Source organism: Lepidochelys kempii, chromosome 1 (genome assembly GCF_965140285.1).
Source record: "Lepidochelys kempii isolate rLepKem1 chromosome 1, rLepKem1.hap1, whole genome shotgun sequence".
NCBI lineage: Eukaryota > Metazoa > Chordata > Testudines > Cheloniidae > Lepidochelys > Lepidochelys kempii.
Genome location: NC_136380.1, coordinates 241,545,482 through 241,573,353, shown reverse-complemented (window position 1 = coordinate 241,573,353; position 27,872 = coordinate 241,545,482). Strand labels below are relative to the sequence as shown.

The following is a 27,872-nucleotide window of genomic DNA, read 5'->3' as shown; positions in this document are numbered from 1 at the left end:
GACCTCACGGGTTTCTGGACATGTTACAGAGTTCAGAAGCTAGTTGAGCGGTGCTCCCCGTTAATGAGGCCATCCTAGAGCCTGCCAAGATCATGTGGCATACTCCAGCAACACAGGCATCTGCTTCAAGGAGGGAAGAAAGCGGGCACTGTGTCTCAGCCAGGGGAGCAGGGGTTTTATTTATTCATCCTCCCCGCAAACATGTCAGTGGTTCAGGTGTCCACTGAAAGGAGTAGACAACAGCACCCAAAGTCCACTCCCTCGGATAAAGAGGCCAAACATATGAACTTCCTTGTGTAAAAACAAAAAAAGTTATTGACATCCACTAGCCTGCAATTCTGGTATGATTTTTGTCAACTATTCAAAAATTTCAGAATTCAGAGACAAGCTCCCTCCAGAGGACAGAGCACAATTTCAGGCCTTTATTGAGGATGATTGGTGCTAGAACATCTCTACAAGTTGCAATTGATGCAGCTGAAAAAGCCTCTAGGTCAATGGCAACAGCTATTGTTATGTGTTGTTAATCCTAGCTGTACTCCTTGGGATTCCCCAGAGAAGTTCAATCAACTGTAAAGTATTTGCCCTTCAGTGGGAATAACTTATTTAGTGAAAAGACTGATTTGTCTTTACGGTCATTGAAGGACTCCAGAGCAACCCTCCACTCCCTGGGTATGTATGCACCAGCATCAAAGAGGAAGTATCATAGACAGCCTTCTAAACTGAAGACCATTGCCACAACCATTCACTATAGGTCCAAATTATTATCAGTACAAAGTGTTCTCCTTTGGATAAGCAACAAAACCCAGAGTGTTTACGAAGGTGCTTTTTGTAGTGGCAGCACACTGCTGACACCATGGCTTGCTAGTCTTTCCTTACCAAGATGGCTATTGACTGAGAGATCTCTTTGGGAAGTAGTGACATCAATCACATCTCCTTTCAATCTCCTAGTGTCACTGGGAATCTGCATGAGCACACAGAAGTCCCTTTTAGTTTCATCAGGGACCATGGAATTTATCGGAACAACTCTGGACTTGGCCAGAAACAGAGCTTACCTACTTCTACACAGGTTTAATCAATGAACTGTGACAGAGCCCTCAGCCATCAGTTGGTGCATATCTTATCCTCCTAGGTCACATGGTGTCCTGTACATACCTGATACTCTTCACAAGACTTCAGCTTCACTGTCTGCAAGCCTGGCTTCACTGTCTGCAAGCCTGTCTGCAAGATGGCATACATCTGAAGTAGACATGCTATGAACAAGCTAGTCACACTCTCCTCTCACAGTGAGAGACTCTTTTGTTTGGTGGTAGAGCAGAGAGCAGAAGTTCCCTTCATTCTTCCCCCACTCCAGAAGATATTGATTACAGATGACTCCCTCCTAGGATAGGGCACCCATCTGGACAAACACACAGCACAAGGAAGATGGAGTTTCCGAGAGTCCAGGATGCACATAAATCTCCTGGAGTTGAAAGCTGCCCATGAGGCCTGCAAGCAATTCTGATCACTCAGACAATCCCAGCATATTCAGATTATTATGGGGCTGTCAGCCCCATCCTCACAATCTTACCCAGACCTCTTGACACAGGGCAGGGACAAGATCAGACATCCCAATCCAGAGGCTCTCCACCTCACAACCTGGTATTTGGGTGGATGTCAGGCAACATGACAACAGTGTTCTACATCAACAAGCAAGGGGAAGACAGATCCATCCCCTCCTATGCCTGGTGGTCAATCTGTGGAACTGGTGTATTTGTCACCAAATCATCCTACCAGCAGTACACCTCCCAGGAATACACAGTAGATTAGTGGGCAGCCCCAACAGACACCTTTCAGTCAACAACAAATGGGATCTACATGATTCTGTAGTAAAGACTATATTCCGGCAATGAGGATTCCTATCTTGGGACCAATTTTTGTCACAAGAAAACAGGAAATGCAAGACACACTGCTCCAGAGGTGCACAGGGTCAGGACTACAAAGGAGGTGCCCTCCCAATCTAATGGGAGAGGCCCTTAGGGTACACCTTTTCCCCCCAATTCCTTTCTTACTGATTCAAAAGGACAGGACAGTGATCATCCTCATTGCTCTCAGATGGCCGAGACAGTGTTAGTTTCCCAACCTTCTCCACCTGTCAGCCCCGTCCTCGCATCAGCCTCCAATCTTTCCCAAACCTCTTGACACAGGACACGGGCGAGATCAGACATCCCACTCCACAGGCTCTCCACCTCACAGCCTGGTATTTGGGTGGACGTCGAATCGAGAGCAGACATGTTCAGTAGCAGTTCAAGCTATCCTAAAAATAGCAGGAAGGAACCCACCAGAAAGTCCTACTTGTCAGCGGAAGAGATTTCCTGTTTGGGCACATCATCATCATGTTTCCCCAGAAGAATCGGCCTTTCCCACCATTTTAGATTATCTGCCCATCCTGAAGTGCTCAGGTCTTTCCCTAAGCTCCCTTTGAGCACCCTTGGAAGCAGTTAGCATCAATTAGTGCCACAGAAGTACAGGTGAGGACTGAAGTGCATTGGCAGAAATGTTGTAGGCAAGACTGGAAAAGAAGCAAGTGCTGAAGATCTGGATTGGTGTGCTTTTACAAGTGATGTGCATTGTATCAGGGTGATGTTTGCCCCACTACACACACACACACACACACACACCCCATTTCTGAAATGCAGTTAGCACCGGATTATACCTAGCCCTTGTGCAGGTGGACAAAGGAAGCAGATTGCATAGATTCTGTCCTCCAGCTATACCCGCTGCTCAAGAGTCAAGCAAAATAGTTAGTGATAAGGCAGACTACTGCTCCTGTTGGTGTTAGCCTCTCCAGAGGTAAAAGATGGGGACATGGTCATAGCCCTGTCAGCCCTCCAGAGCAGCTATCAGAACTGACCAGGGGTAGAGGAAGGCTTCAAGGGTGGCATAACAGCCACACTACCTCGGTATTTATTGGAGCTCCCAGAGCCATTTTGCTTGCTCCAGGCACATCTTCTGGAGCTCTCACTTCAGTAGAGTACCTGCTCACCTTCCCCTACATGGGGCTGTGACTATATGTCACAGTCAATCCCTTAGCAGAGAGCAGGTGATCCAGGACAGCATTAGAATCTTTTAAGAGAGTAGTTCAGATGAATTTATTGCATCCACATTATGCAACTGTCCAAGTACCCCATAGAACAGAGGTCACTTTTATGTTGTAAAACATGAAAATCAAAATTTCATCTTTGGACAATCCAGCTAATCTTTTATAAACTGTATGGTTGGGAAGAGTGTTTGTACATGAGATACTAGGATACTGCTTTTCAAAAATGTATCTGTTATTGTGTGTGCAAAAATGTGTGCAGAATTGCTTGCCTAATTTCTGTGAATAACTTGCATCCGATGAAGTGAGCTGTAGCTCATGAAAGCTTATGCTCAAATAAATTTGTTAGTCTCTAAGGTGTCACAAGTCCTCCTTTGCTTTTTGCAGATACAGACTAACACGGCTGCTACTCTGAAACCTACCACAAGTAGGAATTTTTACTTGCAAATGGCCAGTTAGTTGCAATGGCGTCTGTGACAGTCCATTTGTGTCACTAAATTGGGTACTGTATTTGCAGATGCATTTTTGAAAATCAGGCCCAAAACACACTTATTTTCAAGAAGGGATCAATGACAGTCCAAGAAGTATTTTATATTCATTAGACAGTAAGTGCACAGAGTTTTAAACTGCACTGGAATCATTTCAAGCTTTCTGTATTCACTGTTGATGTTTTAAAAGTATACCTTACCAAAAGATATCAGGCTCAACAGATTTAATAGGTGGCATAATGGCCCCATTGTATGTTATGGATTATTTGAGTTGGAAGCGACCTCCTCTGGGTCACTTAATTCACCCCTTGCATTGTCATCGAATTACTAAATTCAGCTGATCGTTCCACTTCTATTAATTTGTTTCATTGGCTTGTCTCATTTATAGAACTTGCGTTGTCCCAAAGGTTCCCAACATACTTTGCAGATTGCAGGCCTGATTCTGATCTCTCACTGATTTAAATCCAAGTAACTCCACTGACTTTAATGAAGTTACTTCAGATTTACACCAGTGCAAGTGAAATCTGAATCAACCCTCTCTACAGGGACCCACCCCTGAAATGCAGCCACTTCTGAGGCAGAATTCCATGAACCATCTGTGCTTGCCACATGGCATAACAGGGTTTTTAGGAGAGAACATGACGAATTACTTATCCAGTTGAAACTAGAGGCAAGACTTGAGCTGAACTGAAATTTGGCCTGGGCAAGGAGGCTAACACCCCGGATGTCACAAAAAGTTCTTTGCAGACCTGCAGTACCAGGATTAATTCACCCACTGGCTAATCTCAGCCATGTGGTTTTAGAACACACAAACTCTCAAAGAGGACACCTGGGGTGTATCTAAATAATCTTTTTACTGACTATTTCAAAAACAATACAGAAAACAAAACTTGGTCATTGATAATCTTTTTAAACTACCTGTGGACAATAATAAAATAATATCTACCATCATATCACAAATACTTCTTCCTTAAATTTCTGTGGAGGACTTGTCCTGATAATTGTAAGCGAAGCAGCCAATTACTCCGTGCTACACTGTACTGACATAAAATAAAATAAAATATTTTTTTCTGTAATTTATTAACCCTGGATGAGCTGGAGAGGTGATCACATGTGATCTGTATGAGTGATGGAAGTCTCATTGTAATCCAGAACTTGGCTGCGTTAGGTGTACAGAATATTAGCTGTGTAACTAATATTTTCAGTAGGAGTGCACTATGCTGTGGTCTCACAGGAAGGCAGCATCCTCACCTCTTTTCTGAGTATAGTGATGTAAAGGTCCTACAACATAGTGCAATAAAGTGCAGGAGATGGGTGATGTATTTGTGACAGCTTTGATTGTTTCTCCTCTCTCCATGCTCTGAAATACAGAAATTGCCCACTAATACATTGATCAATTAAAATTAAAATGCTTTGGTTCTCTAAGCCTAACTAAGTAGCCTGTGCTTCTCAAATAGTCTGTGCCCCATGGTAATCCAGGTCTGAGTGTAGTATTATTGGTATCATTTAATCTTCTAACTTTATTGGGGGGAACCACAGTACACTCATCTGTTCTTTCAGATCACTAGAGTTCCTAAATGTTTAGGCTTATATTTTTAAAAGGGGATATGGGGATTTATCTGCCAACATCTATTAACATCAGTGAATGTTGTACTGTTACATTCCTGAACCTCTTTCAAAATTATGGGTTTAATTAAAACAGGAACTAAACACACCTGAGCCTTGTAAAGGGCCAGTATTCTTCCCCATCACAGCCTGCTGCAAAGCATACTAACATGCCATCAAAATATATGATCTGCAGGGATTTTCAGCATGAGTATATTGCAGTGAAAACCAGTTCAGCTGACTCAGTATGTACACAATATTTTGACCTTCTGGCCTTTGAATACACATTTTAATTCTCTTCCTGCACATACACATAACACATACAAAGACCTTATAATTCTCACAATAATGTGGGCTTTTACTGACCTAAGAACAGAATGTTCAGCTGAAGCAAACACACATGGAAAATGAAAACAGAAACTGACGAAAGAGTAAAGCAATGTCATAGAGTCCAATGTTTAGACACTGAGGACTAAAAAGCACAGCTGAAGGCCTCCATGACAGGGTAGAATATCAGTAATTTAGGGCTAGATAGTCAAAAGATGTTGTTTGTTAATATGTGTTTTGGACTTTGTACAGCATCACTCGATTGGAAAACCAGACACATCCTCAGGGGATGTAACCAATGATGAAAATGTAGCTAAGTGCTAGTGTAAATAGATATACTTGACTAATTCTAAGTTAGAAAATCCTGATGGCTGCTCTAATTTACACCAGCGGGCTATGGTCCCCCAGTGATCACACACCATATGGAGATAGCCAGAGCATACCACTCCCTATTCTCGCTTCTCACTGCCCCTGCTCTTCTTCCCCATTCTCCCTCCCCATGCCCTTCCTTCCCAGAAGATATTTTAAGAAAGGATCTAGGTATCTGTCTTACGTTTTTTTATTAAGATTATTTGTAAAATGTTTGAATCCATATACTCAGATAAAGTGGTAGAAGGGGCCATATAAGTAAGTACTAGATAGACCTAAGGAGGCAAGAGAGCATTACTTAAGATTTCTTGTCCTAACCTTGGTACTTTGAAATAAAGTGAATTTAAGGAGCAAAGCAAATAACCACTTTTAGCAGCAGCAGCAGCTAGTCGAGTGCTGTCGCCCTTTGAGTGTCATTGGCTCAGAGTGAGGTCTTGGGCTAAGCTCTCTAGTCCTCCTTTTCCACATCAGCAATTCTACTAGTGTTGCTGAGTACAAAATTATTTTTTAAAAGTAGTAAGGTTGAAATACTATCTTGATTCTTTTAAGACAATCGGGAATGAAGTTTTATTTTTAGAAAGATGTCCTATTGAGAAAAGAAGCAAAAGAGTCAATTTATTACTGTATTTTAAGGTATTCAGCAGCAATTTCATCCAGTCATTTTAGGATCTGTAAAAATAAGTCTTATTTCTTCTGTTGCTTTTTTCCCTGCCTTTGCCTTGATTCAGCTGTGAAACCTGCAGTTCCCCTGCCTTATTACCTAGCTTATAGACTCTGGAATGCCAAAAGTGTATTTCAGTTTGATAAATTCTTCTCTTGGTGCACTGAAATGTCACTTGTCTGGTCTGAAATGTCTAATACTCTGTTACATAACAGTGATTTTTGGTTCATCCGTCTCATTCTTTCTTGACTCCTTCCAAGGAACTGGCAGAAAATAACCTCCCCATAATGTATGACCCTCAATCCTGAACAAAGCCTCAATCAAGAAAAGCACTTAAGTACACGTGTAACCTTAAGCATGTGAATAGTCCCTTTGGCTTCAATTCTACTGGTAACAACTCATTGACCATTGACTTCAATGGGATTAATCATGTACTTACAGTTATGCACATATGTAAGTGCTTTGTTGGATAAGGAACCAAGTGAGAAAACCACCTAATGGGATTGTATATAGTGAATCTCTGTGGGAGCTGAAGGATGAAATCCTTATCCTGGTCCTTGGGGCAACCATGTCAGTAGGCCAAATCTAGCTCTTGACGGGTATGGTGGGAAGTAGTAGAAGTAGTCCTTTGTTCCCTCCTATATGACTTTTGGGCCATGTGTGTTATGCCCAGATCAACTGGTCACATCTCTTTGCAGGTCTGGTGGAGATCCACCATGGAAGTTTCATCCACACACAACCTCCCCCTGCCCCCTTTTGTGTACATTCTTTACCACTTTGGACACAAGCACATCAGAAATGCATCATTTAGTTGTTCCAAAGACATAAGCGGGCTAAGGAGTTGGGGGTTTCTACTGATATACAACCAGCCTCGGGCTTTGTCCTTAGATTGAAAAAAAGACTTATGGAGCCAGGGAAAGAAATGTCATGGATTTAAGTTCTATGTCCCATTCACTTTTTCCAATAATGAGCTGCCTGGGGATTGTTTCTCACCATCTATACTTTTGTGAAGAAGAAACAAGCTCACGTTAAGAGCAATGTGGTTTGGGATATATTGTAAGGTGCATAGTTACTACATTTATCAGGACATCTACAAAAAAAGGTTACATTCGAAATAGTACTGTTTAAGGGACGGTGAGAGAGATGCTATTCAAAATCTGTCACCAGAGTTTAACCAGTAAAGTTATAAATTTAGACATTGGATTATTCATATAATAAATTACATAATCACAGTTTGGGTCAACAAAGAACTGTACAGGAATCTAACCACCAAGGAGCTGGTTTACTGTCAGATGTAATTACACTTTTAAGAACAAAAAATCTTAGAGAGGAAGGGAAAAGTCAAACTTTCCTTTCATAGGAAGCCTTTTGCTTATGTTGATTGTTAGCAAAATCCACAAACTCTTAAAAGTCGAGAAGTCCCTAAAACAGCATAGTCAACACTAGCGCTGAGTGACTGATTTGCTGGAAATCATTTCCTCAAAAATTTAGCTTCTTTTCTGTTTGCAGAATGTTCACATAAAGATCATGACCTCCCCAATTTAGTTTTTATTTGAATTGTCTCAGGGCCAGATTATGATACAATACCTTACTCCTCAGCTAGCCCCCTGATGTGATGGGACTACTTGTGAAATATTATCTAGTGTGAGGAAGGATGTCAAAATCTGGCCCCCCAATGAATATTTTTCAAAGTGCTGGTGGGTTTTACTTTGTGGATCTATCACAAATAATGCACTGCAAGTATCCAATACTCAAACATTTGACATTCAAAGTGTGTTGGTTGTATTTGATTGGTCACAGCAGTCACAAGATATTGTTTTAATTCCCTGATTGGGTGAGCCTAACTGTTGTAGTCAGGAAGAGGGTTTGACAAAGCCATTGGAGCTTTAAATATCTCAGGGAAAAGCTGTGTTATAAGGAGAGAGAACAGATAAGTAGGAATTCTTGAAAATGATAAACCTTTTCTTCTCTTGGTCACACGGGCCTTGCCTGAGGCATCTTCCCTAGGAAATATAGGCTACTGTAAGATTTACTGGCTTGGTGCAGTTGAGATTTAGTGTTTCTCATCACATTGTCAGCATCACTTTTCACAGCTAAGGCAAAGTTAGATTCTTTTCTAGTTCAATGAATTGCTTCTGTGCCAGGGCTCTTGTAAGGGGCTTCGGGAACCCTGTCCCCTTGTAGTTCAGAGCAGTGTCTCATCTCACATATAGCATTTCCAATGCTGAGTCTCGAGCATGCAATCTTAAGATTATGTTTCCATGAGTATACTTGTGAATAAAATGCAGTCACTCAAATATTCATAGAAAGAGAAGACAAGTGGGAGTACGGGCATGGCCAAAGAAAATTCATTTTTTAAATCCAAACATTTGGGCCTTCTTATTTTCAGTAGTCTACCATCTGGAGTCAGCAAGTGGCCTTGATAATCTATAATTGATAAAATTATTACCTCAAATTAATAAATCTGTGGCCCTTTAATGCCTAAGACCCCAAAATTACCAAACAATGGCTGCAAAATGGCCAGTCATTCACTATGGGAACAAAAGTTTGGCTATATCAGATAAGACCATTAGTTCATTTAATCTGCTCTCCTATCTCTGATCGCAGTTGAGGAAAGCACTGTGACACATGCTTAAAGTTAAGAATGTGTTTAAGCACCTTTCCTAGAGATAGGGATGTTTTCCTGAATCAGGGCTTCTGGCAGGGAGCTCATGTCACAGGAAGTTAAATTTTCCCCTGCCCCCTACTGTAGTACACTTGACCAGTTATGCAATGCTGTCCCTAGGGATGGGGATTCTTTCTAAACCCCCAACAGATAGGTCACTTCAGGAAAAATGATATTTTATTTTCCCTTATCATTGCAAGCATACCATACTTGCAGCTACAGATGATGTTGTTGGTCATAGCCCTAGAATTTGGCTTGACCACTTCCTGAGGCAATGAATTCCACAGTTGCCTATATGCTGCATAAAGTAGCATTTTTACTTTTGAGTTCTACATTTACTGCCTTTTATTTCACTGAGTGGACCATTATTCTTGATTAATGGTAGTCTGCAAAAGGCTGTACATCTTATTATGAAGTACTTGAAGCACTTGACTTATATTTTAAAAAATACAATCACAACATTCCACAGCTATTAAAAATCAATTAGCATTTTTTGCAGCAGATAGGAAGTTAGCCCTGGTGTCCTACTTAAGTTACATTCTGCCAACCTAGAGCTCTCCTCTATTTTTCACTGGATACAGTGTTCTTTTGCTTTCTTGAATTGTTTCAGTTTAAGAGCTGCTGCTTTATTTCCTTCCTTTCCAGAGGCAGTTGCACTTCATTGATGGATGAAGTGATTCCCGTATATTTAGTTTGTCCTGGCTTTGTAGAGTTTGTCAGTTGTTTTGAGACAAGCATTGGCCCAAAATGTAATTGCATGTTTGTGTATCCTAGAGGCACCATAGTCTAGTGGATTGTTTCCACCTCAGCCACTGACTGGATGAAAGACATTCTGTATATGTCTGTTGCTGTTACTTGTTACATAGCTGAGGAAATTTGATGTGCCATCTGCCTTACTGGTGGAGAATTACCCGTTCCAATATGGTGGTGAATAGTAGCCATTCTGCCATAAGCCCACTGCACCTGACAAGAGACGTCAGTATATGAATTTCATGCTTGTAAAATGTGCCAGATTAGCAACCCTTGAAACAGAAGTCCTCTAAGCAGGTAAAGGATGCCAGTGGTGCAAAATGCCATGCTCCACCCCTCCAATATGCCTCAACCCTGTTCTGGAAGAACCACCATTCCATCTCTAACAGCCAGATGGTAGATTCATCTCAATGTCTTTTCAGCTCTTGGCTTCAGCTGAAAATGCCAGTTGTGGTTGTAGTTTAGCAAACTCTACAATTAAAAGTCCCAGCTGTTGCTGCTGCTCACAGACATTTTCTGCGTCACTGGGATCAAAGTCTTGAACTGAAGTTGAAAGCTGAGATGCCGTACCCATGACAGCAAACGAAGGCTGCACTGTAAGAAAGGAACTGTTATCATAGAATCATAGAATATCAGGGTTGGAAGGGACCTCAGGAGGTCATCTATTCCAACCCCCTGCTCAAAGCAGGACCAATCCCCAATTAAATCATCCCAGCCAGGGCTTTGTCAAGCCTGACCTTAAAAACTTCTAAGGAAGGAGATTCTACCACCTCCCTAGGTAATGCATTCCAGTGTTTCACCACCCTCCTAGTGAAAAAGTTTTTCTTAATATCCAACCTAAACCTCCCCCACTGCAACTTGAGACCATTACTCCTTGTCCTGTCCTCTTCTACCACTGCGAATAGTCTAGAACCATCCTCTCTGGAACCACCTCTCAGGTAGTTGAAAGCAGCTATTAAATCCCCCCTCATTCTTCTCTTCTGCAGACTAAAACTCTGTGTAAAACAGTTCTACACTGGCAGAATAGCTGTCTGACCTCTGCAACAGAAGTCATGACAGTGTGAATAGGCTCCTCAACTACCAACAACCCAGAATTGTCAATAAAATGATTTCAAAATTCATATCATCTCTTCTGTACTGTTGTCAAGGTTCCTTCCCCACTCTGAACTCTAGGGTACAGATGAGGGGACCTGCATGAAAAACCCCCTAAGCTTATTTTTAGCAGCTTAGGTTAAAACTTCCCCAAGGTACAAACTATTTTTCCTTTTGTCCCTGGACTTTATTGCTGCCACCACCAAGCGTTTAACAAATATAACCAGGAAAGAGCCCACTTGGAAACGTCTTTCCCGCCAAAATTCCTCCAAGCCCTACACCCCCTTTCCTGGGGAAGGCTTGATAAAAATCCTCACCAGTTTGCATAGGTGAACACAGACCCAAACCCTTGGATCTTAAGAACAATGAAAAAGCAATCAGGTTCTTAAAAGAAGAATTTTAATTGAAGAAAAAGTAAAAGAACCACCTCTGTGAAATCAGCATGGTAAATACCTTATAGGGTAATCAGATTCAAAACATAGAGAATCCCTCTAGGCAAAACCTTAAGTTACAAAATGACACAAAAACAGGAATATACATTCCATCCAGCACAACTTATTCTGTCAGCCATTTAAACAAAACAGAATCAAACGCATATCTAACTAGATTGCTTATTAACTCTTTACAGGAGTTCTGACCTGCATTCCTGCTCTGGTCCCGGCAAAAACAACACACACAGAGAACCCTTTGTTTCCCCCTACTCCAGCTTTGAAAGTATCTTGTCTCCTCACTGGTCATTTTGGTCAGGTGCCAGCAAGGTTGTCTTAGCTTCTTAACCCTTTACAGGTGAAAGGGTTTTTCCTCTGGCCAGGAGGGATTTAAAGGTGTTTACCCTTCCCTTTATTTTTATGACAGCTGTATTGAACGATATTGCCAACATAAACAGTGTTGTTTATTTCACTCCTGGGGGGGAAGAATGACCTGATGTTTGTTTAGAACAAGGGACTTGTGTTGCACACCGTAGAATGTGAGACTTACCTCACCTCAGAAAGGTAATTATGCAAGAAACGTCGATCTGGAATACAGGGTTGTGTGGAATTCTGTAATACTTGCATAATATGTTGACTGATATGCAAAGTAGTCAAAATTATTCCCAAAGTGTACAGCTGTTCTCCAGATTTTGCAAAAAGATAACCCATGTATAACTTCCCACAGAGTCTCACTTATAGCAATACAGGTGAGTCGCATCATACACGCATTTAACTTATGCGAATTCAACTCTACGTGATTGGCAAAAAAAAAGAAAAATAACAAGATACCTGTAAATAGTGCTGGCGATTCCGCCCACCATTCCACTTAATGAGCGTATGCCCCGGAGCGAGCATGAGATGGGAGACATGAATCTGCTATTCCCTCAGTTGGTCTCAGTTCCCACGTGCCTCTATAGTGTGAGCATCTCGCCGCGCTGAGTGTGATTCTAGTGTTTAAAGATACTGTATGTATTTTTCATACAACATGGCCCCTAAACGCAAGCCAACTACTTCATCTGGTGCTCAACCGAAGAAACAGCGATCTGTTCCAATGCTGGAGGAAAAACTGGCTGTGTTGGACTTATTGAGACACGGTATGTCGGTCTCCACTGTGGCGCGTAAATATGACTGCAATGAATCTAGCATCCGTGCCATTTAGATTCGAGAGAGAGAAATTCGTCAAGCCGTGGCATCAAGTGCTCCAATAACTGCTAAGGTGACAAGCCAGGTGAGTGATAAGACTTTAGTGAAGACTGAAAAGGCATTAAACTTATGGCTGGAAGACATGAACCGTAAATGTGTGCCTATCGATGGCAACACGTTGCAAGAAAAGGCTCTTAGCCTCTATGCGCTGTTCAAACCTCCCACCGAAGAGGGACAGCCTTCTGATGAGAAGGAATTCAAAGCCAGCCAAAGTTGGCTTAACAGTTTTAGGAACCGCTTCAACCTCAAAAACGTGCAGACTACTGATGAAGCTGCATCTGCCAATGAAGAGGCAGCAAAACCCTACCCCGAACAATTAAAGAAAAGCATAGAAGAAAAGGGCTATCTTCCAGAACAAGTTTTTAATGCTGATGAGACTGGGCTCTTCTGGAAAAAAATGCCCAACTGCATTAACACTTCAAAATCAGAAAGACAAGCCCCTGGCTTCAAAGCAGCTAAAGACCGTGTGACTGTGTTGTTTTGTGGCAATGCGGCTGGGCATTTAATAAAGCTGGGCTTGCTCGATAGGGCTGCAAATCTCCATGCCCTAAAAGGCAAGAACAAAATCTCCTGCCTGTGTTCTGGCAATCAAATAAAAAGGCTTGGGTGACGGAAGCATTATTTCTGGATTGGTTCCACAAGTGTTTCATTCTGGAGGTCAAGCAGTACCTCTAAGAGGAAGGACTTGACTTTAAAGTGTTGCTGATTGTAGACAATGCTCCTGGATGCCCTGCAGCACTCCAGTTTGCGCATAACGACGTTGAAATAGTCTTTCTCCCCCCCAATACCACCTCCATTCTCCAACCTCTTGACCAAGGTGTGATTCATTGTTTCAAGACCACGTACACAAGGCTTACGTTCTCACGGATACGTAGCACCATGGATGCTGATCCCAATCTTAATGTGATGGAGTGTTGGAAGTCCTTCAACATTGCCAATTGCATCACTTATATTAAACAGGAAGTGGATGCAATCAAGCCTGAAACAGTCAATGCATGTTGGCAAAATCTATGGAAAGAATGTGTGAATGATTTTAAGGGTTTCCCGACCATTGACAAAGAAGTGAAACTCATTGTTCAGGTGGCCAGGCAAGTGGGTGGTGATGGCTTAGTCGACATCCTTGAGGAAGAAACTGAAGAATGAATTGAGAGCCATAGAGAAACATTGACTAACGAAGAGTTAGAGGAACTGATAAAATCGTCTATAGAAGACGAAGGTGATGACAATGAACAGGAAGAGCCAGCAAGTTGGAATCTTCATAAATTTGCTGAAGTGTTCCAAGCAGCGAAACACTTGAATGATTTAATTTCTGAATATGATCCCTCTATGGAACGAAGCCTCAAAATCACACATAGTATTACGAACAATTTGACACCGTAACAAGAAATGTTTGAGCAGCTCAAGAGACAACAGTGACAGTTGCTGATCACCATGTTTTTCAAGGAAAACAACCAGCAGCAGATGAGCCTACGCAATCAACTTCTCGAATTGAACCAGAGCCAACCACTTTGTCTACGACTTGCTCTCCATCACCCAAACTCTCTGTCTCCTGGATCAACATCAAGCCCTGATGACCCTCCTGTAATTACCCCCTGTAATTAAAAATACAGTACTGTAAAATTATATTTTGCATATGTACTCTTTATTATATACTGTACATTACTGTATACATTATACATATTACTGTACAGGGTTGTATACACAAAACCATATACAGTATACTATACTTATGGGTGATTTAAGGGATTTTGAAGAGTAATTTTGACTATACGCGATTTTCGCCGTATGCGCTGACTTTAGAACCTAACCCCCGTGTAAGATGCGACTCCACTGTAGTGCTTTGCACTGCCATAGCTCTTTACAAACATTGATTTAATCTCTTAGTACCTCTTTGAGTTAGGTTAGTAGCCTGTTTTGCTGATTGGGAAGCAATGGTGAGATGAAGTGACTTTCCCAAGGTGACCCAGTGAGCATGCAGCAGAGCTGGGAATAGATTCTGTGTTTCCTTACCCCAATTCTGTGCCTTACCCATAAGACCATCTTTTTTAACAAATGATACATCAAAGCTAATGTACAATAATGTACTAACCTTATTATGATTCCTGAGAGTAGTAAAATATATGCATCTGAGGATGTGACAGCTGAGAAAGGGTAGGCATTTTGACATGGGAAACAGAATGATTTCTGCAAACTATCATATGTAGGGTCTCACCTGCTGTTAGTTATGAGGTCAGGTGGAAATACTATCACATGCAAGCTTGCAGTCACTATGCCCTCTATCAGACTACATAATCACTTAGCCTACATAGTATAATAGTCCCATTGCAAAACTGTAAAGTTAGTAGATGATCCGCCTTTCCTGTTAAGGCTCCTGGTTGATAATAAATGTTTACCTGGAGAAAGATAAGGGAAAATTTACCCTGCAACCAGAAGGCCCAGACAGCTGTAAAACAGAAACTGGAAATGTAACCTTTAGCATTGCCTATGCCTATTCTTACTGGACAGCAGCCACGTAAACCATCCTGAGTCTCAGTCTCCAAACTTAATGGCATATAGACAGTAAATCTCTTTCAAGTCCTGCTGTGACCTTGTGCAGCTTCTCCACTTCAGCAGGATAATTAGCAAAAGCCAACTGTACCAGTCCAGTAAGTTCTGCAGTGACAGCCTCCAACCGCCGTCAAGGGGTATGTTTGAGATGAATGTCTGAATGTTCACCAAGCTTTGAAAAATAGCCAAGAAAGATTTTGGACCGGGCACAGATTCAACGTGCTTTTTGATACAAGTACAGTAACATTGTTCAGCTGAGAACAGTCTATCCCAGACTTTCAAGACAGCTCCACTTTACAGGAAGAATTCCCAGATACATGGTGACATGCAATCTTAGCTGAGGATATAAGGCCTTCCTGAGTGATAGTACATTGGTGCTGTTGTTTTGGGCAAGTGTATGTATTTTTCTTTCCACTGTCTGTCAAACAGTCCATAATTGCTACCCTATCCCTTCTTCCCTCCCCCAAACCCGGAAGACATTCTTCATGGGCAGGTAAAGTAGGTGAACCTGTCTTTTTAGCATTTTAAACGATTGCACCAAGTCTTAGCAAACTTCTGCAATACAGAAACTATTGTATTGTCACTGAACACCTCCTTTCTTCTTTTGCCTGTCCCTTACAACCCAATCCTACAGTGTTTGGAAAACTTTCCCCTCCACTTGAAGCCAATGAGACTTGAGGGTACTCATAATTTAGCAAGATGCTCTATGTTAGAGCCCAGGAAGAAACATAGTAAATAATGATCAGCTCCTTACCAAATACCAGTGATTTCTGTACACCCAATGAATTATTATAAAATTAATGCTGCTTTCACTCAGCTTTTTCATTCTACATAAGACTGTACATTGTAAAGGAGATGAAAAATTGAGGTCCTGATCACTTAGTATCAGAATCGCAGATGTTCTACAGTGCCAATGTGTGGCTCCCTGATTCTCAGGGTCATTCTGTGCTGACTCCCATGGTCAACAGTACCAAAGGGACATACACTAGTTAGGAATGTTAGGAGTACAACATGCTCTGGCCATGCCATTCCATTCCCTACACTAGGATGGGGTTGGAGCTGACATCTCCTCCATGCCAAAATAGTACAAAGGCCAAGAATGCACCAGTGAATCTGGCCCATAGCAGTTAGCATACACTTAAATCAGCTTTGCAAAATTCTCCTCAACCAGTGTTCTAGGCTGAGTAAAAACATTTTGATGGGTAAGTAACGTACTGTTAGTTTTTTTCATTATCATCGACCATGATTAAGTGCTGTCAAGTCATTTTTGTGCCTATGCTGGTAAATTTTATGGCATTTTTCCAAATGATTTATCGTAATTAAAAATCCCATGCCATTCTTCATATAAGTAGGGGTGTTAACTCGGATGTTCTGGCCTAATTCCAGGTTGGGCAATAACGTTCAGCCCAAATTTCCCTCTGTGGTTTCAAATGGATATCTTATTCTTCCTGTCCTGAACTGCTGGGTAGTGCTGCTGTGCTCTTGAAATAGTTGCTGTGTTTCACTGCAGAAGTGACTGTATTTCAGTGCAGGGAGAAAGGAAGTCTATATCGTTTGTTTTATTGCATAATCCTTCCAATCCTTTGGGATGAAAGATACTAGGTAAATAGAAGACATTATTTCTATTATTTATAAACTAATGTAATAACAGGGAACAACTCTACACATGTATTCAAGAGAAAACTTAGAGAAGGTAGGAAGAGGAAGCCCTGCACTTGTGAAGGGAGGAGAAGAGTTCAAGAGCTCTTTTCCAGGCACAAAACCTATAAATCCTCTTGGGAAGAGATAGTTTCACTGAGACAGATTTTGAGTTCATTTTTAATGAGTTCTTTCCTGTTATGCTGCAGTTTAGGGATCCCTGCATAGAGACATAGATTTCCCTATTGACTGTGGACTATTGCCAAAGAAAGTCATCAAATTACAGTTGGAAAGTTATGAATTTGGGACTTTAAAGACTGTACAATGAGAGGGATATGGATGAGGTACTTTTTTTTCTATAAAGAACTCACTCAACAAGTGTTACTTTCCTACCTCGGCCTATTGAAGATTTGAATTCTTTTCCTGAGTAGTTATGTGTCTTTGTTGTCTTTTCTAAGTTGGTAATGTGTGAATGCCCATGAGCTGAAGAATTTTATGATCTGAAGGAAACAAATGCTTAAGTTGCCATAGGAGGAGCAGTTTCTATACCATACAGCATAACATTTTCAAAAGCATGGTCAGTGGGACTTAGGCTCCTAAATGACGTAGGCACATTTGAATATGGAACCTAGACTCTCAGATAAAACACTTCGGTACTTTTGAAAATTTTGCCTACAGTCTATTTCTTTGATGGTGCCATCTCTGCCTTGGAGATAAGTGTTTATGAAATGGGAAGGCTAGATTAATGCATCAAACTATGAGATGTCTTCACTTGAACATCCCAAAATATGAATTTCTTACAAAACTTTTAAGTTAAGGGTGAGCCCTTGAACATAGTATTTGTATGTACCTGAATTGATATGCAGGCTGCTCTTCATATAGTGCAGGTTCTGTGCTCAGATGACATTATACTTAAAACAGGCTGCTCTATTTGAAGTCACCTGCATTCATGTCAAAGCTGGAAATGCACTCATGCCATTCAGTTGCAGGGTCTCTGACTGACATGTGCAGGAATCACTAGGTTGCATGGATGGCCTCTATAGACAGAAGGAAGTTTAGAAAGCGCTTTACAGCATCAGAAAATGGTGGGCATTGGCAGGGCTTTCTTCTCAGGCCTGGTCTACACTAAAAAATTAGATAGCCCAGAATGATGTAGCTAGGTCTGTGAAATTTTCACACTCTGAGCACTGCAGTTATGTCAACCTAACCCCCAATGTAGATGCAGCTAGGTCAATGGAAGAATTCTTCCATCAACCTAGCTACCGCCTCTTGGAGAGATGGATTAGGTACATTGATGGAAAACCCTTTCCATTGATGTGTGAAGCATCTGAGCCTCAGTGCTACAGCTGTGCCACTGTAGTATAGACAAGGCCTAAAGGACACAAAGACTGCCATGACTATGGTAAACAGTGTGAGAATAACCAGGAAGTTGCCATTAAAAAGTCAGCATTTGCCAACAGTTACCACTTACTACTGTCTGAGGTACAACAGTTCTCACTCTACTTAGAATGAGAAATTACTTCTTATCTGAGATCACAATGTGTGGTATGTGTTGGCAAAAGCTGATTCTATAAAGGTGACCACAGAAGGTCATACCTATGTGGAAACAGGTAGAGAACAGAGGAATCAAAGGGGAAGAAAGAGAAGTGATGACATCGTAAAGAAGAAACATTTGGTACATTTATGTGTGAATAACCAGAGGCTCTGTTTACAAACCTTTCCATCTGTTCCTTCGCCTAATCAGTTCTGCTTTCTCTCTCTGTCTTCTAACTTTCCTTCGTCTTTCCAGATGCAGGACGCTATGGGCTATGAGTTACCATGGGTGTATTTTGTCAGTCTGGTCATCTTTGGATCCTTTTTCGTTCTAAATCTGGTTCTTGGTGTGTTGAGCGGGTAAGCTGCCAGTTTTTGATGTCCTTTTTCCGATGCTGCAGGGCAAGACTCCATAATCAGGGTTCTTTCCAGTCACCAGGATCCCTTCCTTCATTCCTGACTCACCTCCATCCAAAATAAAAGTCTGAATCCAAGGAAGTTTTTACATTGGTTTTGAAATAAATAACTTCAAAGTTTTTCAGCCAAAATAACTGTGACAACAAAATGTTACTCTCTAATGAGGAAATTCAACCTCAGTCCAACCAAAATATCCAGCTCCAACTAGACTGGAGAGAAGACAACTTGGTCTCAATCATATACTGCAGTAATGAAAACTTTGAAAGCCCTGGTGCTGGTGACTTGGGATCCCTTTGGCTGGAGTCTTGCAGTGCTCAGAAACTGAGCCTGTCTCACTAATTATCATTCCACTCTTCCAGGTCAATGATGCCATAGGAAGGGACTGGCCCTGGATCTATTTTGTTACACTAATCATCATAGGGTCATTTTTTGTACTTAACTTGGTTCTCGGTGTACTTAGCGGGTAAGCAGAACCAGGAAAATGTTTTATTATTGTTTATATTTTTCATTTATATCTCTGTTCCTTCTCTTTGGTTATGGATATTATGGGGCAGTGGTGGGTCAGTCTCAGAAATGTTTAGTAGAAGCCCCTAGCTTTGTTGTGTAAATACCAAAACCTGACATCAGATGGCCCACATGAAATGGGGGAAATCTTTGAGTAAATCCCTTTATGAAAAAAGCCAACATGTTGCCTTTAAAATACTCTTCTCCCTAAAATAACCTTTAGCAGGTGCCATGAAACTACAAGTCCTGAATTTGCCTGAATAAGTACAAGCACATCACTTACCACACCAAGAAGGGATTGTTGGTAAAATCCTGGAAAAATCAGTGGAAGTGAAAGATGACTAGCAGCATATACGGCAATCCCTAAACATTTGTAAAATGGGAGTCTTTCCAGACTATTCCTTCTCAACTGAGAGATTCTCTTGTTTAATATTCTTGAAACATAGGCTGATTGGGGGGATTATTTTCCCCTTGAACGGACTAACATGTTTTTCTTTAATGGGCACATCTTTGCTGTACACATTACAGGGTTAGGCATGATGCAGAGAGTCGTCATTTCCTTGTGATGTTTTATAAGGGTAATCGTAAAAGTCAGATGGGGGAGGGTATCTGGTAGGGAGGGTTAAAACGTCCCCAAGAGATGCAGTTGTTCCTTAATTCTTCATTTTAACCTGTGCTACAAAGCATCATTGCTGAGGCCAAGTAAGCAGTCGCCTCACATAAAACCAGCTGTTAATGTACCCAGGAGTTAAACACTGTGCTGGCTTTGGTGAACAAGATAACTAGAAGATCCAAGTCAACAAACATTCTTGAGAAGACTTTCAAAAAATGAATGCCTAGGATTAGGTTCCCAATTCCATATTTAAGCATCGCTGATTGTTAAAATCAGGCTATTTTATTTAGGTATGTAAATACAGTCATAGAAGCCTAACTTTAGGCAGACATTTTTTAAAAAATGTTGGCCCCAGTACTTACTCTGCTGAGCCTGGTGAGAAGTTTGCTCAATGTCTGTACCTGTCAGCTGTACTGACCACTCTAAACTCTCACATCTAATTTTGATAGTGTTCTTGAGGTGAGGGGGCCCTGACAAATCGAGGGTGACACTCTCTTAGCAGGAGTGGGAGTTAGGTGCATCACAGAAATGTTGTCCATGGTCTCAGAGACAACCAGAACAGGAAGGCAGTAGTAGGCCCAGACAAGAAAAACCTTCTCTGCTGTCCTACAGAGAGATTATGGGTTTAGAGGAGGATTCATTACTTTCTGCATCACCCCCACTGAGGGAAACGTATGCAGGTACGACAACTGCTGCCAGGACAGGAGCTTCAAGTGAGTAAATGGAGACGAAAAGAGGCTCCAAAAATTAAAGTGAGGCAATAGTCTGTGTGTGGAAACCTGGAGAGTGATACTGTGGGTTCAGTTTTCAAACACGAGTTCCTCAATATCAGAGTCAGATTGCCCCACTTAGTCACTCAAATCAGCAGGTAACCATGTAAAGTAGCAGTGAAGGCTGGTGGCATAGGAAAGTGGGCAAGCAAAATTGATTTTGTCATGTAAAGGTGCAAAGTCAATAGCAGTAATTAAAGAATATATATTATCTGATTAGTGGGGAAAGGGTAGGCAGTGCCCACCCTGACTGCACCTTAGATACTGCAGCCAGAAATCACTGAAGCTACACTACACATAAGCAATTGTTAGGGACAGCTGGGATCAACTGTGAGGTCCATCCGCAATTACATCATTAAGTTGAATCTACTTGCCTGTGTTGACTGTACTGTGATAGCTGCACCATTTCTGCTGTACTCTTCACAGTCAACCTGGAGGACCACACTGGGAGCCATTCACTGTTAACATCCCTGAGAAAGGCTCCTCGTTCTTAGCAAACTGAAATGAGGAGTTGAAGTTTCCAAAAAATCTTTAGAAAAAAATAACACAATGTTCAAACAGCTAACTTACAAATGCAGTTCTGAATTGTACTGAGTCCTGAAATGTCTTCGCCCCTTCGACTCAGATATTGCTCGTGCACTCCCTGTTTCAGTTGATCCATTCTGCATAGATGTTACCAAACAATATTCCTGGTGATCTGTACATTCCAGGTAACCCATTCTGTTTATCTCATTTTACACCCAGCATGTCTTCTAGGAAGAAAATTATTTCTTATACTTCATCATTCAAAGGGGAGATGTTACATTCTTGCTCATATAGGCCTAAATTTAAAAAAATTGCTTCCCAATAATGTGCTCACAGTTAAATTAGGGTGCAATTAATTGTGCCTACTAAGATGCCTTAATTGCACTTACTTTTTTGCAATTGCAAAATTGGAGGTTGAATTGTGCTCTGTCTAAAAATCAGAGTCATAATCAATCATTCCTAGATATCTCATTCCATATAGTCATTGTTGACAAGCCAAGCAATATACTATACCTAGTTATATACTAAAGTAAATACTATACATATACATGAACATCTCTATAGTCCTGCTAAAGGCTTGACTGAGGATTAAGGAATATGGATATATTTCTAAAGACAATACCATACCAGTTCAGGGGGATAATTTCACATAATAATTACAGCAGCAAATTTGACTCAAGATTTCAGTTCCCCCAAATTTGGGGGTGTTTACATCTGTGAGTTTGTTTCAGTCCACTAGAGATATGGGTTAGCTGTGAGATTCTTAGTCAGATTCAGATTCTACTTTCCTCCATACCCATAAGCCATGGTGGTATTCAGATTCATGTTTGTGGTTCAGTCAATATCTAATACTAACTCAAAAAATATGGCAAGCTGACAGGATATTTTGTACCTGTCAGAGTAAATAGGGTTCAAATCCATATGCTGGATTTAAAGTAATCATGAAGATCTTTAAACAGCTGTAAGTTCACTGTTTTGCTTGCTTTCCATCACTGCTCTGAGTACCAGAGATCTTAAAAAATGGGGTATAGAACAATAATTCTGCATCCCATTATCAGAGCAGGGAAGAAAAGCTTTCCCCTAAATCATACAGGACAAAAGACTCAGCCCATTCTCATACACACTGAAAGGCACTTCCCAGACACACTCCATTTGTTGAGGTTGTCCAAGAGAAGATTTCTCCTTAGTTTTTTGTTGGAAAAAAGGGAAAGTGAAGTAAATTGAATGCTGGTAAAAACTGCCAGATTTGCAGCCCTCAATTGATGTTATCTATCCACTGAAAAGAGACAGGCTGGTCATTACTCCTGTAAGCCTCCCCCCATGCCACTCTCCCATCCTATTTCAATGTTGTTCTAAGGAAACCACCTGTAGGTTTGAGGTGGTAGTTGAATGAACAGGCTCCTTTGGTCCTGGGCCTCCCCGCTGAGACTTCCAATAAAAACAATTAGTGTCAAATATGATGGTGGTGTAGGTGATGTGCCTCCTGGGAACTAAACTGAGATCACCAGCTCATTTCACATAGGATACTAAATAGTTTTCAGTCAGTTACAACAGTTGGTCATTAAGAACAGGATTAGCCTGGATTCTAACCGGCTTCCTAAATATGAATTGTTCTGAATTTCATCAGCAGTTCCCTGACACAAGTAGCCCTCAAGCATCAAGTTTTAATGTTACTACATCTTAGAAATTAAGCACATTTGATTAAGTCCTGTTCTTTAGAAGGTTTTCTGAAATGGGAGCCCTCATACGTTCTGTGAAGGAAGAGTCTGTGCCAATATTGTTCATTTAGGTCAGTAGACTAAGAATTGGGATTACTGGATTCTATTCTGACACTTGTGGGCCAGCCCAAGGCCTATGTACTACTTAAACCCTGTTAGGGACCACTTTTGAAGTCCTGCTAACACTCAATGTAACTGGGACGTAAGTGGTTCCTAATAGGTTTTAAGTGAGATTTAAGTAGTGCATAGGCTTTTTGCTGGCCCTTTGCACAGGATGTAATTTTGTGTGACATGAGCCAAGTCTTTATGCCAAAAATCAACATTTTTACACTTGTGTGCCCAGATCTAGCCGCTTAAATTCATCTTTAGACACCTAAAAGAGTGTTTTTCCATTGGTGTCAAATGCTCAGCACCTCTGATAATCAGGCCACTGATTTAGGTGCTTTAGGCACTCAGGTTTGAAATGTTTGATCTTAATCTTGCTTTTCCTCAATTCACCCATTTATAAAATAGGGTTAATAATGCTTCCCTAGCTCATGTTTTTTCTGAGCATTAAATTCATTAATGTTGGTAAAGCTCTTTGAGAGTCTCAGAGGAGAGATGCTATAGAAGTGAAAAGCATTATTATTATTGATTGATCTTTTCAACATCCATCTTTTTTACATTTCCAAACAACACAGTTGTGGTTCTCAGGGTAAGAACACTTGATTTTTTCACTTCTAACATATGGCAAAGCTCTATCCCAGGACTTACTGTGAAGCCATATTCAGAACTGAGGGCCCAGCACAGCTACTCTCCACTTTCAAGTCTTCATTATCACAATCCCATGAAGCAGGGCAAAAACCAAGCAAGATGACAGAGAAGAGTCATCAGAGAAGAGGACTGTGCAGGCATACTCTGTCACACACTGTAATTCTGCATATTTGTCTGATTCATGAAGACCCTTTCCTGTGTTTATTCTCTTGCTGCCCATGTTCACAAAGGGCCTGATCCAAAGCCCACAGAAGTGAGTGGGAGTCTTTCCACTGATTTCAGTGGACTTTGGATCACACCCTCGGTGAAAGGGAAGCACTTCTTCTCCCAGCTCCATCTGAGTTACCTGAGAACACCACAGTTGGCACTGATTGACATGTTTGGGACTTTCAAAAGTGTTTAGCTTTGGTCTAACTGCTCCCTTTGACTTCAGTGATACAGCTCCCATAGACTTCAATGGGGGCAGTTAGACCAAAGCTAAGTGCATTTGAAAACCCCATCCTTTGTTGGCAGTATCACCAAAGAGGCTACAGATTAACTGGTCAGAGAGAATGAACTCACATCTTATGCCTAGAGATGGACGGATTGATTCTCCACTGCCTGTATCTCATCTAGTCTTTAACATCCTATGCAAAGTGGGTGTCAAATGCTGCCACTCAGAATAGTTGCATTTTACACTCACTCTAGTAAATGACTACACATGGAACAAAACAGTGCAGAATTTAGCTCAGTTCCTGTAAATCAAGGTTGATCCACATTGGCAGGGTAGCATGGGAAGCTTACAGTGTCTGAGCCCATGCGCTACTTGTTCTGCGGATAAATGAAGGTCTGAATTCTTGAGGGCTGTCAATCCAGTACGTTTCACCACCACTAAACTCACTTTTTAAAATAAAAGCATCTCACTGGCTTAGAGTTATGGAAGAGAAAGTTTAATCCAATTAAAATTGGATTCCATTCAGTTTAAAAGAAAATCAGTGGTTCCCCAAATATTGTTAAAACAGAAGCTGCAAAGAAATCATGAAGTTGAGAACACCCAAAAAAGAGCCACCTTTCTTGAATGCAGTCATACCACAGGTTCATCTGATTTCCTCTAGTGAAAGAAGTCATCCAGTATCTAACCAGAGGCCTATCTAAGACCTCCAGACAAAGCTGATTCAGAATAGGATTCTCTGTCCACAGTGGAAGTAGGGGACAGCCCACATATGAACCACCAAAATGCTCGGATTAGCAACATGGAATTCTTGTTCCTGTGTCTTGTGTTTAAGCACATAGTCCATATAATGTTTTGTCAAGCTGCCAAATGCTCACCCCAACTCCATTCTCTGGCTATAGCCATTATTCCTAATGGTTGTCCCCCAAACTTTGGATTTGCAAATCCTTCCTTCTGGTCAGGGAGAAGCAGGTAATAGTCTCTAATGCTGGAAACCTCTGGCAAAACACACCAGCCTATATTTTCAAATACAGCATCCTGTGCTGTGGTTGCAGTTTTTCCTACTTGATTAAATGTGTGAACCCTGTGGGTGCGTTTAATTATACCCACAGTTGCACCATTCAGGTGCAATTTCATTTCCATTCTGGACATCAGGTTGAGACTTGGCTAAAAATCAGCACTGCCATCTCTCTCCAGATGTCAGATTATTGCCGAACATTTAATTTGGATCATCGGATTAAGCTAGTGTAAAAATAACAGATATTCACAAATGACTGGTGGAAAGATGCATATAGCAAAGCATTATAACCTAAGAAGAATGACATTTTACGTAAACACATGTAAGTTTCAGTTACATTCTTAACCAAATGCTGAGAGTTGGCATCTTCCCAACATATTTACAGAGACTAGTCACTACAGCTGTTATAGCTATATTTCTGACAAGGACCACTCCATTTAATTATTAATGTGACTTTGAATGAATAGAGGCAGCTGAGGGTCCAAGGTAGGGGATGTCATATTTCCAGTGCAAACCAATCTAATCCCATTGTTTTTCAATCTCTCCCACCCACATCCTGTCCTTCCCTCCTCCTTGCCAGGGAGTTTTCCAAAGAAAGAGAGAAGGCAAAGGCTCGGGGTGACTTTCAGAAGTTGCGGGAGAAACAACAGCTGGAGGAAGACTTGAAGGGGTACCTGGATTGGATAACTCAAGCAGAAGACATTGATCCAGAAAATGAAGATGAAGGCATGGATGAGGAGAAGCCCCGAAACAGTAAGCAACTTTCCTCTGTCTCTCTCACTGGGCTTTTAGCTAGGGTGGAGTGCTTCAAAAATTTGTAGCAGTGAGATTTCTTGCAAGGAAAAACAGATCCATCCTGAGGCATCCACCATTCTTATACATTACCATGGTTGTATACTTGTAGGAAGTTGGGGGAGCATGAAATACATATAAAATAATTGGTATTGATCCACAGATCTTCAGTAACACTAACATTAAATGCTGATCTTAAAAAGAAAAAAGACTAATATTTGTGGTTGGGAGTCCTCTACAGGGATATATGTTAAAATATAGCTCTGTCTCCTGTTCATTTATTTAATTGCAGTTCAGTACTGTAGGCTGTTGACATATGGTTAATTACTTCGAAAGCAAAGGTTTCTAGCCAAAGCAGAGCTACAGTATGGTATAAGGGCCAAATCAGCCCTGTTATACTGTATTCTGTATAACATTCTGTAACTCTTTTGAAGTCAGTGATATTGCATCTGATTATGCCAGGGTCAAATTAAGCCCTAAGACTTTTTTTCTCAAGGAATTATCTGTTATTTTTGTTCTCTGGAGTTCAGGACATCTTTGTGCAAAGTAACTGGGAATTTACCAAATGTCTCTACTAATCAGAGCTGCTGAAAGAGGAATGGTTACATGACAGCAGCAGTTTCCTTTATATCCCTACATTATCCAGATCTTCTCACCCGCTCCTCTTATCAACACAGACTGCATATTCACTTCTCAGACACCTATCTTTACAAGTCACATAGTCTGGAAATGTCAGGGCTGGAACTCTACAGACAGTTACACAGTTAAAGGACACTAGCATTGTTCTTAGCATTTATTACTAAAATGTGCATTATCAACTGCTTGATTTTGGAAGGGAGGCAGTGAAATATTTCCATTGGGGTTTATTATTGCCCAAATTGCTGATGAAATCAATAGCTCTCAAGGAGGAAAAGGTTTGCCTATTCCCCCTCTGACCAAACAAGCAAAATCCAAATGACAATCACCTTTGGGACCATATACAGGCAACATGTTGACACTGAAATGAGTTGTTTGAGCAACAATGTAAGATTAGTATCAGAGACTAGTGGGCTTCTCCAGGGCAAGCTCTAGCACTGATAATTATACCACCAAAGCTCTTGATTTCACAAAAGTGCACATTGTTAATTAACACCAATGGCCAAATCCTGTTCACCTTACGTAAGTAAACTAGACCTGGTGGAGCAAATAGGAGCTCTGGGTGCTCCATCTTTCTAAAAATCAGACAACTTCTATTTAGACACCTAAATGGGGTCTGTTCTCAAGTATGAGAATTTAGGCCCAAGAACTCCTTAGGTTAGAATCTGGCTCAGGTTGTTAATGACCAAATGTTGGTGATGGCTGCTCAGTGGCCTATAATATGTGAAATGGGTCTGGAGATCTAACGGTAATTCTCAGTGCAAAGTTGTCCACATTCAAAAAAAAAATCATGCTGTGATTCAATTAGCACCTTTATCTGAAGTCTCAGCAAAAATACCAAGGATTAAATTGACACCGTGCTTGATGCAAAACCCACTTAAGGTAAGAGAAGGCTTTCTATTGACTTCAGTAGGCACTGGACCTGGTCCATAGAGTCTTACCTGTAGGTGGTCCCTTCTGGAAAAGGTTAAGGCACATTAACAAGGCAGTTTGATGAAACCCTTGTACTGCTGCTTTCTGTTTTGTATCTGTTCTGTGAGTCAGCAGAGAATAGCCGTCTCCTCTACAGTTTTTATGAGCAGAGATTAACTCTTTTTTGTTACCAGAATTTCAGAATGAATCAGACTTCAGCCCTTGACTAAGTTTGCTAATTCCAAGCTAGGCAATTGAAATGTGAGCTAATGAACTCCATTTACATGGAACAAATCTGTGATGCCCTGGGGAAGCTAAGAACTAAAAGCTAACACATCCGCAGGCTGCACTCAGTTTTCT

The 27,872-nt window shown here is 41.1% G+C and overlaps 1 protein-coding gene across 1 annotated transcript in view; it reads left to right on the top strand.

Annotated features, from left to right (window-relative positions):
* Nucleotides 1–27,872, top strand: part of CACNA1C (calcium voltage-gated channel subunit alpha1 C) — a 704,641-nt gene that overhangs the window by 486,189 nt on the left and 190,580 nt on the right. Inside the window, exons 8-9 of the mRNA XM_078849824.1 lie at nt 19,201–19,304; nt 25,753–25,925. Coding sequence (XP_078705950.1) covers nt 19,201–19,304; nt 25,753–25,925 — 277 coding nt within the window. The remainder of the gene's footprint in view (nt 1–19,200; nt 19,305–25,752; nt 25,926–27,872) is intronic.